The sequence below is a fragment of the Asterias rubens genome, chromosome 3 (assembly GCF_902459465.1).
Source record: "Asterias rubens chromosome 3, eAstRub1.3, whole genome shotgun sequence".
Taxonomy (NCBI): Eukaryota; Metazoa; Echinodermata; class Asteroidea; order Forcipulatida; family Asteriidae; genus Asterias; species Asterias rubens.
In genome coordinates this window covers 10,242,980-10,259,538 of record NC_047064.1, presented here as the reverse complement: position 1 = coordinate 10,259,538, position 16,559 = coordinate 10,242,980, and the positions used below count along the sequence as shown (strand labels likewise).

Below are 16,559 nucleotides of genomic sequence, written 5' to 3'. Positions count from 1 at the left end.
AATTTCTCACTTAAATGTTAAAACACTTCAGGCTGAAGCCTTTTATGATGCATCTGAAACTTTCATTATTCTCTTGCAACTTCGATGACCAATTCACACAAAGTTTTCACAGATTTGTTATTTAATGGATAATGTTAGGAGTGAGAGACCTATGACAATTACCAAATTGGTCCAGTGCCTTTAAACAGAAAATTCATAGTTTTGATGAACCCAAAACTTACGCTACTCATGTATATCTCCACACAGTCTTCAGTGCCTTGGTTGTTAGGCTCATAGTATGCCCAATTGGTGAACGTAACTTCAGTGCCATCTAGCCATTCATAGTACATTTCAGAGCTAAGGTCACTCATGCCGATCCAAGCACTCGATTTATAATCAGAAGTTAGATCTGGGTTGAGCAGATGAGATTCAATCATTCATCAAAAATGCACAAACATAGGTATTCTTCTAGAAGTGGGGTTGGGGTTATTAGAAAATATCATATGAATTTCTCATTTATAATTTTGGTGTGTGTTTTTAGCCTTCGAGAAGGACTTTGCTAAGCTCAAAACACCAGGCCGTTAAATGATTTTTGCATTTATACCATAGGTCTTCTTGTTTGATAAGCAGTTTGCAACAGCTAATTCTAATAAGAGATGTTAAATTTGCATCAGAAAGAATATTAATTGGTTTTTAATCATGCCTGTGGTGTTTTTTTCCACAGGTCTCGGGAAAGTACTGAGTATACAGTGCAAACACACATCGGTGTATGGGTAAAAACCAATTAATACAGCTAAGGCCGTGTCCTAAACGGCGACTTCGGCTACAGCTACGGCTAGATCGCGCGCGTCTGCCTATTCGTCAACACTGGTAGACGCGCTGATCTAGACGTAGCTGTAGCCGAAGTCGTTGTTTCGGACACGGCCTAAGTCTATTTTCTGTAAAGAAACAATTAGACTCATTTATTAAAGAGCTCAATTCTTTTTGGTGGATATCTGAATTTAAGCCATGGAATGAAACTGCTGAATGATCCTTAAAACTCTAATGGTAAAAGGTTTTGGGTAGCATATAGTTTATGGGTTAGTGGATTAGGGAGAGGCTGGTTGGGGCAATAGGTTGGGATGGGTTGGGATAGATTGGATGGGTTGGCCTGGTTGGGATTGAGATGGGTTGGCTAGATAAGACTGGTTGGGATGGAAGGGGTCATACGGGATGAATAGCAGAGGTGGTGGGGCACAATAGGTTGGGATGGGTTGGGATAGATTGGATGGGTTGGCCTGGTTGGGATTGAGATGGGTTGGCTAGATAAGACTGGTTGGGATGGAAGGGGTCGAACAGGATGAATTTAGCAGAGGTGGTGGGGTGCAAAAGGTTGGGATGGGTTGGGATAGATTGGATGGGTTGGCCTGGTTGGGATTGAGATGGGTTGGCTAGATAAGACTGGTTGGGATGGAAGGGGTCATACGGGATGAATAGCAGAGGTGGTGGGGCACAATAGGTTGGGATGGGTTGGGATAGATTGGATGGGTTGGCCTGGTTGGGATTGAGATGGGTTGGCTAGATAAGACTGGTTGGGATGGAAAGGGTCATACGGGATGAATTTAGCAGAGGTGGTGGGGCGCAATTAGTTGGGATGGGTTGGGGAGATTGGATGGGTTGGGCTGCCTAATTGGGCTAGATGGGGTAGGCTGGGATAGATGGGATGGAATTGCTTGGCATGAGTTGGGCTAGATTGGATGGGTTGGGCTGGTTGGGTTGGGTTAGGATTGAGATGGGTTGGCTAGATAAGACTGGTTGGGATGAAGGGGGGCCATACGATAGGTGGGGCCAGATGGGATGAGTAGTGGTAGGGATGGAATGGGTTGGAATGGGTTGGTGGGTCGGGGTTGGGATGGGTTGGGCTAGATGGGTTGGGAAAGTGGGCTCAGATGTGTTGGATGGGTGGGTTGGGATAGGTTGAGCCAGATAGGATGGGTAGGCCTAAGGCTGGTTGGGGTTGGGCTAGATGGGATAGGTTGAGCTAGGTGTGGTTCGAGTAGGTGGTGTGAGATGGGTGGGGTGAGTAAATGATTTATAACATAAAAACTAGACATGAAGGAAATTACCATCATTACAACTCTTCAGAAATGGTGTGGTTGGTTAATTTAGACCAATATAAGACCGCTTTTAAACATGACTGTTTTTCTGTTGAAATCCTATATTATAGACCGATCAATTAAGCTCCGCCCAAGGCACATGTATGAGCAAGGACATGGAGCCTCTCCAATGCCATTTTGCACAACTCTGCCGCGCAGGCTTGCAAACCTACGCGCACGCCTGTTGGACTTTATTTTGTCGGGCTTTTGGTTGCGCAATGGGTTGTGATTGGTCAATACGCAAAGGCGCGGAGCTTAAAGGATCGGTCTTTTGTCTATAAAGACAAGAAAAAAAAAAAGGAAAAAGAATTCTGTTAACTATAGTACCTTGATTAATAGCACTCAGAACAAAGTTATTCTCATTCAGGTTAGCGATTGAGACGAGGTTTGCGTTGTTCATGCGCGCCTGACACTGCGTCTGTGCACTGCTGAAATCAGTCTTATCGCTCTGAACATAGTAACAGCTATCACCATAGGGCAACCAGTCATCAGATGGGCAGTTATAAAAGGATGGGAGGGTTGGTGGTGGTGCGTCGGTAGTCGCCGAAAAATCTGAAGAGTAGAAGAGAATTAGGCAGTAGAGAAATTCAGAAGCTCACAAAAACAGTGCATTAAAATCACTCATTTCTTGCAGACAATGGCTGGTCCAGGTTTTAATTAAATTTGATTTTGTATGTGTAACTTCTAGTGCTATATTATTATAACAATAATTATAATTTTGCAAGGGATTTTTTAATGCCTGCCGCCTTTCAAAACTAGTGTTCTCCCTGAAAGATTTCCTCAGGCTAAAAAATCATAAGTCGTTTGCGTGTTAAATTTGATTGTTGTCTGGTACAAAGTGTGCTTGATCACAAATTAATCCATTAATCTCTTAAGCGGTTTTCACCTTCTGTTTAGTTTGTTTCAGTTCCTAGATGTCAGCTTAGTAAGGGTTCCTGCGCCAGGAGTGCCACCTTGTGACACGACATGGCACAGTAAAAGTCTCCATTATTATTAATATTATTATTTTAATTCTTTGTACAAACAGACAGTTTCTGTTTTTTTTTGGGGGGGGGCCTTATTACCTCTCTCATAGTAATCAAAAGGATCCAGGTTGTCAGTAGGTACCAGCCCGCCGCTTGATACCTGAGTGTTCAGTCGACATTCCATATTGATTCTCCCGTAGTCAAAGGACATACAGTTGGGACTCTTGATACATGCCATTGCGCAATCCTCGGGCCACACACTGGGTATCACTACGGCATTGGTTTGGTCAAGTTTCCTCAGACGAGATGGGATGAAGTATGTTTGGATGTAATCTTTTTCAAACAGAGGAAAAACAATCAATATTTTAAAGGCAGTGGACACTACTGGTAATTACCCAAAATAATTATTAGCATAAAACCTCACTTTGAAACGAGTAATGGGGAGCTGTTGATAGTGTAAAACCTTGTGAGAAACAGCTCCCTCTGAAGTCATGTAGTTTTCGAGAAAGAAGTTTTTTTCCACGAATCTGATTTTGAGACCTCAAAAATAGATTAGATTTTGAGGTCTCGAAATCAAGCATCTGAAAGCACACAACTTTGTGTGACAAGGGTGTTTTTTCTTTTCATTATTTCGACAACTTCGACGACCAATTGAGCTCAAATTTTCACAGGTTTGTTATTTAATGCACATGTTGAGATACACCAAGTGAGAAGACTGGTCTTTGACAATTACAAAAGGTGCCCAGTGTCTTTTAATCAAGAAATAGGATTTGATTTGAAACTTTGCATGGTAGAAGTATAATTACGAGAGGTTTGCAGTAAACACCATGTGAATTTCTCTTTTGAGTAGTGTTGGTTCTGAAAAGAACCGGTGGTTAAAGGAACACGTTGCCTTGGATCGGACGACTTGGTCTATAAAAACGTTTGTAACCGTTTGTTACTAAATGTATATGGGTAGAAAGATGTTGTAAAAGTATAATACAATGATCCACACAAACATGCCTCGAAATTGCACGGTTTTTCTTTTACCTCGTCGACTAACACAGTCGGCCATTTATGGGAGTCCAGTTTTTGATTCTCATAAATGGCCGACCGTGTTAGTCCGCAAAATAAAAGGAAAACCACGAGATTTCAAGGCAAATTTGTGTGGATCATTGTATTCTACTTTTAAAACATCTTTTCAACCATATGCATTTTATAACAAACGGTTACAAACGCTTTTTATAGACCAACTCGTCCGATCCAAGGCAATGTGTTCCTTTAACGACTCAACGTTTCGATCAGTATGATCTTCTCCAGAAGATGATCAAAGCATACTGATCGATATGTTGTCGAGTCGTTAACCACTGGTTCTCTTCAGAACCAACACTACTCTCTTAGTTAAATCAAACAAATTTAAAGTGAAAACAATTATAAACAATCACAAAAAAAGGTCAGAAAATATTGCAAAATAAGATGAGTAGGATTTAAAACTTTGCATGGTGGGAGTAAATTTAGGTGAGGTTTTGCGGTAGCACCATATGTGAATCTGATTTGAGTAGTGTTGGTTTTGAGAAGGTGGTTGACAACTCAGTATGCTCTGATCGTCTTCAGGAGAAAAATAGAATGAACAAAATCAAACAAAGCGACCATTATTAATTAATTAACTTATTAATTAACATTAACATTTATTTCATCGCTGCCATTCATCTTACAGTACATAGATTAACATTACATTCAGTTACACAATAACATGTTTATGATAAAGTAGGCTATTACAATGTATACGCAATATAAATAATAGATTAACAACAATTTTATATGTAATAAGCGGTTGGACAACAATTAGGTTCAGGTGAAGCCGTGGCTTTTGTTCCTTAACCTAAGGACAGACGAACACAAAAATAACAGCACCAGCACATATTGTACAGACAATAGACTTGACAGACAAACACAACAACGGCTAATGTAAGGTGTGTTGAAAGATAACATAACCTAGGCAATGCAGAAACAGTCATAATCTATGAATATCCATCAAGTAGTTGCTTTTTCAAATTTCTTGTAAAGACAGGTAGAGTAATTGATTTTTTAATTGAGTTACTCAGAAAATCAGAAAATCAACTAAAACAAACAACGGCCTTACAATTATTTGGAATAAGAAAGAAAATTCAAGTTGAGTAGGGTTAGGAGACTCTTACCTATTTGCTTGCAGGCATATGGACGTACTTGGAAGCACTTGTTGTCATTCCATTTGCCACTGCCCGTGTAAAAGTCACAACAGTTCTCACCGGCCAGTCCGTCATTGTTAGGTTCACCTTGAAGGAGTGAAAATAAATAAATTAACAAATTAGCCAAAGAAGATAATTGCACCATGTTTTACTCCTGGGGAGGGTATAAGAATAAATTATGGTTAGTGAATAACACATAAGGAAAGGAATTTTTAACTTGGAACAAAAACATCTGAATCCCACCCGAGTAGCAAGCCTGTGATGTTTTTTTCCCAGAACTGGGGAAAGTATTGAGTATGCAGTGCACACATAAGTGTAAGGGTAAAAACAAAATCTGTATCTTTATTATTATTATTATTACTAGAATACTGATTAAACAAATGTGTATAATTCATACCACTATCCCAGTTGAAATAATTGAATGGTGATCCATCAGTCCATCTGAATCCCCCTTCACCTCCGAGATCACTGGCTCCGATCCATAAAGCACCGGTCGACAGATAGTTCACACGAGCTGTTATCAGCAAACAAAAAGGGCACACAACATTCAATACCACGTTACGAGAAAATAAATAGCTGATTTTAGTTTTCTGATAGGGCTGATTTCAAAGAACTATTTAAAGGCAAAATCTACCTTCAGTTTTTGGACTTGATATACAATAAAATTAAGATGTGAACATTTCGTTATAGGGATGTAATCTGAACAATGCTGAGTGGCTCAGCTTGTTAAAACTGTTGGCGCTTGTATGGCCAGTGTAGGACACCTAGTACGAGCGTGTCAAATTGCAATTTGTTTAAGCTATTCCACTCAAATGTTTTTACACAGTCACCCTTATCTGCATCAGTTAAACATCACAAGATCAAAGAAGAAATCACAGGGGACCAGTTGCTCTTTGTCCTAATGCCTCTTTTGCGGGTTACTATTGAGCAGGTGCGATGAGTGGATCGGTCACAGGCCGAACTAAAATGTGCTATATTTTGGGCACATTTTAAACAGCCAATAAAGGATGATCTCAAATATATAAATAATTACAGTTGTCTAATAGCTGGAGTCCATAGGAAACATAAAAAAAAATATAACGAGTCTCTTACTTCATGTTAAAACATGGTAAAAAATTGTTTTCTACCGCTTCAAGCCAAGTTTCTGAAAAACGCGGGGTCAAACAAACCTGTGCGACAAAGGAATCGTGACGTCAGTGGCGGCTATTTGGTGTGGAAAATAGCGCCCTCAGTTTGCCAAAGCTGGAGAACTGTGTCCACACCCAATTAGGGGAATATCGTCACTGGCGTCAAGAGGTCATTAAAATAGATAAGCTGTTTTTGACTCTCTGCTGAAAATGCCGCGCTGCCGGGTGCATTTTTGACTCGAGTTATTCATTACTTAATGCAAATTTTGAGAGTAAAATGGTTTTTACCCGGTATCTATGATGTCTATTTGGCCATAAATCGGTAAAAGTTGAAATATTGGGATCATCCTTTATTTGCTCTTTAAAGAACCTAGAGTGAGAAAGGCATGTTGGAAAAAAATGGCGCAGCGTGAGATCGATCATGTTTTGTTCCCCTCATCTCCACAGCAAACCTTTTGGTTCACCAAATTGTAATTGTTATTCTCTGTGCAATTCCATGTCTCTAGGGACCATTGCCTACAAGCTCTGCTGCTCTGCATTGTCATAATCTTTACTGTATTGTATTCTTCAAACTGATCACTCTCGAGTGAATGTCTTTCATTTTTTGATACTGTGGAAAATAAATTAACCTTGAACCGCCGATGAGAACGAGTTTTGGCAATGTTTATTTGGCAATGTTGACTTACAGTAGAAGAATTGCTGTTCCTTGATGTCAGCGATACTGACTAGATGAGCGCCCTCGCTGTGACACTGATTCTCCGCTTCCTCCCACGTAATTTCTTCACTTCGGAAACTGTAGCACCGATCCCCAGAGCTTTCATACTCCCAACCAAGGCCGCATTTCCTGTCATAAACAACTGCCAAACATGCCAAATAAAAGAAAATGATATAACTCTTACATCGGTGTAAGGGCCAACAACGAAATTATACTCTTGATCCATTCATCTATTATCGTTGCGGTGCCCTCTGCTAAGGAATCAAACTGCCTCTAGCCATCGGGCTAGCTTAGTGGTCTAGTGCTCTAGAAATGCAAAAGTCAGAGGTTTGAATTTGACCTAAGTGATTTGCCTGTGGGTTTATTCCCATAAAACTTTTGCCATTTTCTCAACAAGTAGACAATGAATTTGGATAGTTTTGCCTATGATAATCGTAATTTTGTAACCAGACCCAATATTATGAGCCTACCAACGCTGCAATTAGATGATCTTTTTAAAAGTCAATAAACTACATATCTGTATCAACTTTGCAAGAACAAAGTACAAGTATTATCAATGACACACAAAATTTGCTGTTACTTTTGGAAAAATTTTCAGATTCATGATTAATTTATGTTTTTTAAAAAGTCTCTAAACTCAATACTTTAGAAGAAAAATGTGTAACTACGATGCATTAACTTGCAACTTGCTGTTGAAAATATTGTTCTCACTCAGAGGGCCTTACCTGGTGCTGTTGGTGCTGGAGTGTTTACATCATTGCCGGCTGATAGGACAAAGAAAGAAATGTGGGCATTCACAATTTTAATTATTTACATTAAAATATATATATTTTGTCTGTGCTTACACCATGTGTGTATCTAATTGCTAGGTAGTTGTTCTTTACAGAACTGTCTTGCTTTAATTATATTGTACTACCGCTGAGTAGGTTTCTCAGATTTGACGGGAGATTTTTTTCAGTTCTTAAACGAACTGTCATGCTTTTTAAATACTACCTGGGCGGAAGGTAGAAAATCTGCTGGGACTACTGCTTCAGCTTAAAGGGAGGGTACACATTTGGTAATTACTCAAAACAAATATTTACTTAAAAACTGACTTGGTAACGAGCATTGGAGAGCTGTTGATAGTATAAAACATTGTGGGAAACTATTCCCTCTGAAGTAATGTAGTTTTAGAGAAAGACATAATTTCTCACTAAAATAATAGACCCTTCCCATGAAATATGTAAATTGCACATAGGGCGTGCGCACTTAAGTTTTGGCTGGCAAACTGAGGGAATCGCGCTGTTTTGTACACGGCTAATGGGTGCGTGACGCAGACGCGATTGCGCGTCTGCTTAGTGCACAATTCAATGGTGTTTGCCAACCAGCAAGGTATGTACGCATGCGTGAATGTAATTCGCATATTTCATGGGAAGGGTCCATTAAAGACTTCCAGCTAGAAGTCTTTTATTCCTGTCTGAAAGCACACGAATTTGTCCAACAAGGGTGTTTTTTCTTTCATAATTTTCTCGCAACTTCGATGACCAATTGAGCCCAAATTTTCACAGGCTTGTTATTTTATGCGTATGATGGAATACACCAAGTGAGAACACTGGTCTTTGACAATTACTAAAATGTGTACAGTGCCTTTAAAGGATTAACTGCACTACTGCGGAGTGAGTTCTTAAATTGGTCTCAACGTCTCAACTAGTCTGCTCTAGTCATCGCCAGGAAACTGGAGATATATGAGAGAAGTAGCTATTTGTTATTATTTTTATTTATTATATTATATTTATATTGTTACATTCATTAATATCTTTCATTTTCAATATTCCTTGTGTTTGAAAAAATTCATGAGAGACAGTTAAAAGAAATTAGTAAATTGGATTTAAAACTTTGGGTGTAAGTTCTGCTGAGATTTGAACGACCATCAGCTCCCTTGCACCAGCCTTGCTACTAGAAAATTGAAAGTTATGCTAATTGTCCATCTGGCCACCTTGGCTCAATATCATGGAGCTGCTTAAGCAGAAAGTTTGGCTAAAAAATCTGCTTAGCAAATACAAGCAAGATACCAGCCACAAATAGTATTGTGAGATTGTATTTTGGTTGTCAATCTGGTAAGTATAAGTTTATTGTGCTTAGCTACTTTTTTGTGCTTGAAGGGTCTGGGTGTCCAAAGATTTACATTAAACTCACACAGTTTGAAGATAATGATGGTTGATAACCTCTTTAAAAAAAAACTACTAATGTGCAGTGGTTTTTGAGAAATTAGTAAAACAAGTCGCACCCATTATTTTAGCATGTAAAACGTATTTTTGTGACACTGTTTTACTCATACAGCACCTCAATAAGTAATATTTAAAGGGAAGCTTTCTGCTATCATTATCTTCAAACTGTGTAAGTTTAATGTAAATCTGCGGACAATTGTGTTTTGCGTTACAAAAAGTACCCCAATCCTTTTTGGACACTGTTGGTAATTGTCAAAGACTAGTCTTCTCACTTGGTGTATCTCAACATATGCATAAAATAACGAACCTGTGAAAATTTGAGCTCAATTGGTGGTCAAAGTTGCGAGATAACTATGAAAGAACAAACACCATTTCACACGAAGTTGTGTGCTTTCAGATGCTTGATTTTGAGACCTCAAAATGTAATTCTGCGGTCTCGAAATCAAATTTGTGGAAAATTACTTCTTTCTCGAAAACTGTGTCACTTCAGAGGGAGCCGTTTCTCACAATGTTTTATACTATCAACCTCTCCCCATTACTTGTTACCAAGAAAGGTTTTATGCTAATAATTATTTTGAGTAATTACCAATAGTGTCCAGTGTCTTTAAGCAGCTACAGTGTATATGAAACTGTTATTGTAATGTACAGATTTGAACTTACTCTTGGGTTTCTTGCAGATGAAGCGGTATGGGTAGTCACAGTTAATGTCATTCCAGACTCCAACCTTCTGGAAAGCTGATTCCAAATGAACACAATCCTCGTCACCTCCGGCACCAAAGTTATTGGGCTCCCCAGATCCCCAGTTCCGGAAATTTGTCTGTATAATTGCAGTGATAGCAAAAATTAATGATGTTGGTATGATGGAAATTGAAGAAATTTAGTTTCTCGAAATCAAATCTGATTCAATTTTGTCAACTCTAAAATAATAATCTAACAAATTTACAAGGGTGGGTGTCGAACCAATAACCTCCGGATTAATGTGCCGGCGCTTTACCAACTGAGCTATCTAGCCCTATGTTGGCATTGTCCCTATTTTATCAATATCTTTGTTTGGGGGTGCCAGAAGCCATACAACTGTTAACTGCCGTGTAGCCAGGGATCATTAATAATAATTTTGATTGAACAAAGACAAATTTACAAGAGTAGGATTTGAACCAAGTCCTGTGGATTAACATGCCGGCATTCTACCAACTTAAGGGGATGCAACTATTTTTTTCAGAAATCTAAAGGTGATCTCCTGTCTGCCGATTTCCAGGTTGTATGGCAAACATGGGTGTGATCCGTGGCCACACAACAGTTATTGTTCTACCTCGGTAACAAACTGTGAAGTTTGATTGGTCGAGAACCAATCATGTGACGCGCAACAAAAACGCATGTTACATGGCTCGACGGGCCGGGTAACATGAAAAGTGATGTACACCGGTGTACATCACCTTGATCGTTCCCAGCGTTGGTTGATTTCCAGCGCTGTGTACGAAACAACAGCGGGTTCGAGGGAATTGTTTCTTGTTCGTCTGCTTATTAAACAATGAATAGTCCGTCGTAATAATGTTTGAAGATGACAACAGAACTACGAGAAGAGGAATAACAATTTCACAAAGGTATAACAAAACAATTGTTGCATGCTGTGACTGGTGTCCATGGCGTTTTGTACACCCTCGAGGGGAAATGGCACTCTTGGCTTCGCCTCAGGTTCCATTTTCCCCCTTGGGTGTACAAAACACCATGGACCCCGTCACAGCGTGCAATAATTGTATAATGGTTGTATGGGTTGTGACTGGCAACTCCAAACAAATATTTTGACAAAGTAGGGAGACCACAAAATATCAGGGCTAGATAGCTCAGCTCAAAGTGCTGGCACATTAATCCACAGGTTGTTGGTTCACATCCTCCTCTTGTTAAAAGTCACCCAGTCAGTTAACCTTGTGGTTTGTTTGATAAGCATAAATCTTCAATCAAGTTTCATGCTTCTTCTCATTGAACCCAAGTCTCAACACTCATGGGAAGACAGGTCTTTTTCTTCAGTTGCGCCACGCATCTGGAACTCTCTACCACTTAATCTTTGAACTTGTCTTTGTACCACAACATTCAAGTCTCTTCTCAAAACTTATCTTATGTCACAGGTTTTCAAGGACCAATGTTTGTTGTGTCTGTTTTTCTTTGGTTTTGTTTTGTTTTGTTTTGTTTGTTGTTGGTTTTTACTGCGCCTTGAACACCTAGCAGGGTGGATACGTGCGCATTACAAGTCTTATTATTATTGTTATTATAAAAGAACATTAATTAGGGAGCCAAACCTTTTTTGACAAAACAATCATGGAGAATAAGATTAAATTTTACGATAAAGGGACAATACATCTAAACTACAGCAAAAACAATCATTTTTTCAACAATAATGTGAGAAACAATAAGAAATGTGAAACTGGAGAGTTACATATCATTGGTCAGAAAGCAGAAGTAGGGCTCATAACATTAGAATGAAATTTGAACAATGCAGAGTACACAGTTAGTCACGAATAATTAGCACATTAATGACAAAATTTAGGCGTAAAGTTCAAAGAGACGCTTTTCTTCCCTACCCTACGGACAGACAGAAGTAAGACCAAGGAAGCGTAACGCAGGGATGTGAAAGGCTGTTGAAAAAGAAACCTTAACTATAAGTATATATATTTATATATTTGTTACTTGGTAAAACAAAAATTTGGGGGTGGGGGTTTAAAAAAAGAAAGAAAAGATTTCCGGTTTAAAAACGGAGAACATGGACACATTAGACAAATGAAACAGATTAGACATTCATAAATACCTCAGACAGTTTCGCTATTCCTATGAGCACTTAAAATTTTTGCATTTATTTTACTTTTTGACCAAAAAGTGATGATGTTTTTGACCGAAAAGGTATTTATGTATGGGAATCAAAGTGTGTGATCGGTTTTCAACTAGTGGTTTAAACCCACCAAGGCCTGGTTCTTGATAATTTACCTCGGACTTCATCTCGGCAAAATTATCAAGAATCAGGCTTCGTTGGGATTAAACCACTAGTTGATAACCTCTTCACCACACATTGATTCCTATATTGTATTACCGTTGATCCGTCTGTCCATCTGAAGTTTCCTTCTCCTACGGTATCATGAAGACCAATCCAGTGGCTCTCCTCAACAAAACTCGCTCTCACTGAAAAACACAAAAAAACAAACCATAAATTAGTATTATTTAGACCTTTTTCAAATCCTCGGCACAGTGCCTAAACTGTGTGGATAATCCCCCATAACTACAACTGAATTTCTAATTTTTTTTTCTGTACTGTTTAAAGCCATTGGGGGTGGACCCTTTTGGTTAACAGTATTGTCCAAGGCCCACACTTTGTGTATTACAACTATTATTTAAAATAACAAACCTGTGAAAATTTAGGCTCAATCGGTCATCGGAGTCGCGAGAAAATAACGGGAAAACCCACCCTTGTATCCGCACATTTCGCCGTGTCATGACATGTGTTTAAAATAAATCCGTAATTCTCGATATCGAGAATTGATATTGTTTTACTGTTTTCCCAAAAAGTAAAGCATTTTATGGAATAATGATTGATATTGTTTAACTGTTTTCCCAAAAAGTAAAGCATTTTATGGAATAATATTTCAAGAAAAGTCTTTCAACTACCTTCTGTAAACCCTGTAAGTTATTTGTAAATCTGTGAACTTTTTGTTTCTGTACCGAAAGGGTCCAATGGCTTTAAAAGGTTTTTGTACCTTTTGGTTCTGAAAAGAACTAGATGGTTGATAACTCAATGATTCGGTCAGTTTGCTCTGATTGTCTTTGTTCACATTTGATTAATTATTATATACAAATAATAACGGACAGTCATAAAGACCAGGAGTAATGATGTACAAGCGCCGAGTGTCACAGAGTGACAGATTTTAGCACTATAAGTAGCAACTATTAGGGAGGTTAGCTGCACGTTACAAAAACAAATACATTAACGTGAACGTCAACCAATTGGGTTGTTAAAATCTCATGTTTTTAGCATACATGAAGTCACCTCTTTCACAGCAGACGTCATACGTGAGCATGAAATAAGCCAAAAGTGGTGACGACACCTAGAAACAACACAGTTTTTTTATGTTCACGTTTATGTAATTGCACTGGTGACGCGAAGCTAAATCTCGATAATATTTATGGTAAATACCCATAGAGTTATATATAAGAACTAGAGGGCGCACTGGCCTATATACGTGCCCCGGCATGCGCACAGGCGGCCATTTTCTAAGTTGACAAAACAGCCATCTCACAGCGTGTGTTTGTGCGGCCATTTTGTAAGTTGAACAAACAGCATCGCATGATTGTTCAATAAAAAAAAACTCAAACGTGTATTTCATATTCAACGCGCGTGCAGAATGACGCGCTTGTCATCTTGCGGTCCCGTGGCGTTTGTGCACGAAGCATCACTCGTGCGCCCTCTAGTTCTTGTATATAACTCTATGTAAATACCTGACAAGAATGACTGCTCTTCTGCAGAGTGTACACTGACAAGATGGCTGTCTGAGCCGAAACCATTGCAGATTGACTCTGCTGTACTCCAGGTGGCTGTGTCCGCGGGACTGAAGTAGTAGCAAGAGTCTCCATTCAGATCCCATCCTGGATCACACCTTCCAGTACCTACAGGGAGTTATTTATACTATGTATTATTAAAGGGGTCGATACCTTTTTTTATAGCAAGTTTTTCACCGTGACATGATGCCCTACTGACTGAGAATGAAGATGTTTGGAATATAATTACAAGAAGTTTAAGCTTCATTAGTCGACAAGTTTGTGAAAAAAAGGAAAAATACACAGAGAAATGTTTTTAGGAGAGTCGCGTAAATCCATTGTAGGCCTACATGCTAAAATAATGTTCATCTCCCTGAGAAGAATTCTTTTATCCTGAACTTGTCTCACTAATTTATCAAAAACTTAAACACCTCAGCAAGTAATATTTGAAAAGGAAACTTTTAAACTGTTTAACATAACTCTGAGACTGTTTGTGTTTTGTGTTGTACAAAAAGTACCTATAAACACTTTGTTTCTGGTAACAAAAGCAAGGATGGCCTAAAGTGAACTGATCACAGTAGCTTGCAAGACTGAGGAAACCAGAATTTTCAGAATTTGGGTTTAAGTCCCGGCAAAAGATACTTTTGTCCTTGAGCAAGGCACTTACCGTAATTGATTCTCGTAGCCCCCTAATGGCTATTTACGCAGCATTGGGTTGCATGCTCCTATCGATACCCTTTCTGCGATCAAACATCAAGATGCATCGACTTTTTTCCCATGTACAAGCAATGCATAGCGCTTGACAGTTTGTCCTACACTCTCCATGTTTTTTAAGCTGAAACTTCTCTCCTATTTATGTGGTAGTTAATTTCAAAACTACAACTGCATCAAGCCTGTTTTAATTTAAAGTGGAAATTCACTAACACAAATGACTTACTCATGTTTGGGGGTACAGATGTGACAGCGGCTCCTTGTTGGGGGAAAAAATATAATGCTAAGATTATTTAATTTCATTTTAATTTCATTTAATTGATCTTAATTGTGTAGCCAAAGACTCTCGGAATATTGAACTCAATCACTGTAACTTAATGAAGAGAAGACAGGGAAGGAAGTTTAAATTTTAGATTTGGGAGGAAAACCCCAGAGAAGGGACAACCCACACTGCGTCAAGTAGGGACTGAAAAACCCAATCTGCACAGTGTCCCAGGCGTGATTCACGCCTGGGGTCCTAGAGGTGGACAGATTAAACAGACTGATGAAAGTATATCTATATATATTGTTGGTCCCAATGCTATAAACACTCCACACATGAAATAATAATAATAATAATAATAAAAAGATATTTATAAAGCGCCAAATTGCCACAAAAAGGCCTCAAAGCGCTAGATACAAAGGTAAAAAGCAATTTCCAAAATACAACATTACAATACAGAGGGTTTCTGAAGAAAACGGTTTAAAAAGACAATAACAAAAAATGCTATGAGGCAGTTTACGAAATCTGGACCAGCCAGTGAAAAAGTAGAAACAACTCTACAAAACAATTATTTAAAATAATATTGCCTAAAAAGGTAAGTCTTCAGATGACGCTTAAAAATGTCAATACATGACAAGCCTTAGGGGCAGCAATACTGAAGGCTCTGCCACCATAGGTAGATGTCCGAGGAGGTGAGGGTTGTTGCAAGAGGTTAAGGGATGTGGAACGAAGGGTGCGTGTGGGTTGATGACGATGAACAAGGTCCTGTATGTACGAAGGGGCAAGGTTGTGGAGTGCTTTGAAGGTAAGATTGAGAGTCTTGTAGATTATCCGTTGTGAAACTGGTAGCCAATGGAGTGATTGGAGGATTGGGGTTATATGCTCGTGATGAAAGGCAAAAGCAAATTGTCCCATGAACATCAAAAACAAAAAATATTTGCCCCCATTTTGCTTTGATTTAGCCCCTTTTCCAACCCAGATCTCTGTTAAGTATGAGGTATATTTTGGATTTGTAAAAGAAAAATGACCGATTCAGTTTGTTCTATCACATTATTAAAGACTTGAGGAGAGACAATTATAAATCCATTTTGCTCAATTTGTCCTTTGACCGAAAGAGGAATGTAAGGCCCTCTAAAGTCCTTCTTCCAGGTACATAACCTTTTTTTCCCAGTAACAACAGAAGATCAGAACTGAAATACCCCAAAAGACTCGTCCAATTTCCACGCTGAGGTTAACCTTCCTATAATGACTAAAGCCCGGTTCATACTTCCTGCGAATGCGAAGCGAATCTGGACGTCACAAATTCGCAACGAACAATTCGCAGCAGTTGAACTCTGCTCTACTCCCTTGCGGATAATCGCTGCGAAAGGAGGGTGTGACGTCCCATTGTCGTCAAATTCGCTTCGCATTTGCAGGAAGTATGACCCGGGCTTTATGTAGGGCAGAAAACAACAAACTTTCATGCTTTTGAACATAATTTTACAAAATAATCTGCTTACACATTTTTTCTAGTGAAACTTTTGCTACACCCTTCTTTCAGGCGCAACAAATTTTAACTTTTGCAGGAATGTTGAGGTGTAAAATAGTATGTTTTCTAATAACTTATACTCCATCATTGTCCTAAGTCTTTTTCACACTGTAATAAAATTAAACTTTTCAACCAATAACTGTATACATTATTCTGTGTATTTTCTTTTAGACTTTCGTAAGCCCACATGAATTTTCCCCCTGGT

The 16,559-nt window shown here is 38.8% G+C and overlaps 1 protein-coding gene across 1 annotated transcript in view; it reads right to left on the bottom strand.

Annotated features, from left to right (window-relative positions):
* LOC117288059 (macrophage mannose receptor 1-like) overlaps positions 1–16,559 on the bottom strand; it is a 57,682-nt gene that overhangs the window by 28,005 nt on the left and 13,118 nt on the right. The window contains exons 11-21 of the mRNA XM_033768751.1: positions 14,791–14,823; positions 13,815–13,982; positions 12,415–12,503; positions 9,996–10,152; positions 7,854–7,892; positions 7,100–7,270; positions 5,684–5,800; positions 5,257–5,373; positions 3,179–3,412; positions 2,442–2,666; positions 222–388 (exon numbers count right to left, since the gene is read on the bottom strand). Coding sequence (XP_033624642.1) covers positions 222–388; positions 2,442–2,666; positions 3,179–3,412; positions 5,257–5,373; positions 5,684–5,800; positions 7,100–7,270; positions 7,854–7,892; positions 9,996–10,152; positions 12,415–12,503; positions 13,815–13,982; positions 14,791–14,823 — 1,517 coding nt within the window. The remainder of the gene's footprint in view (positions 1–221; positions 389–2,441; positions 2,667–3,178; positions 3,413–5,256; positions 5,374–5,683; positions 5,801–7,099; positions 7,271–7,853; positions 7,893–9,995; positions 10,153–12,414; positions 12,504–13,814; positions 13,983–14,790; positions 14,824–16,559) is intronic.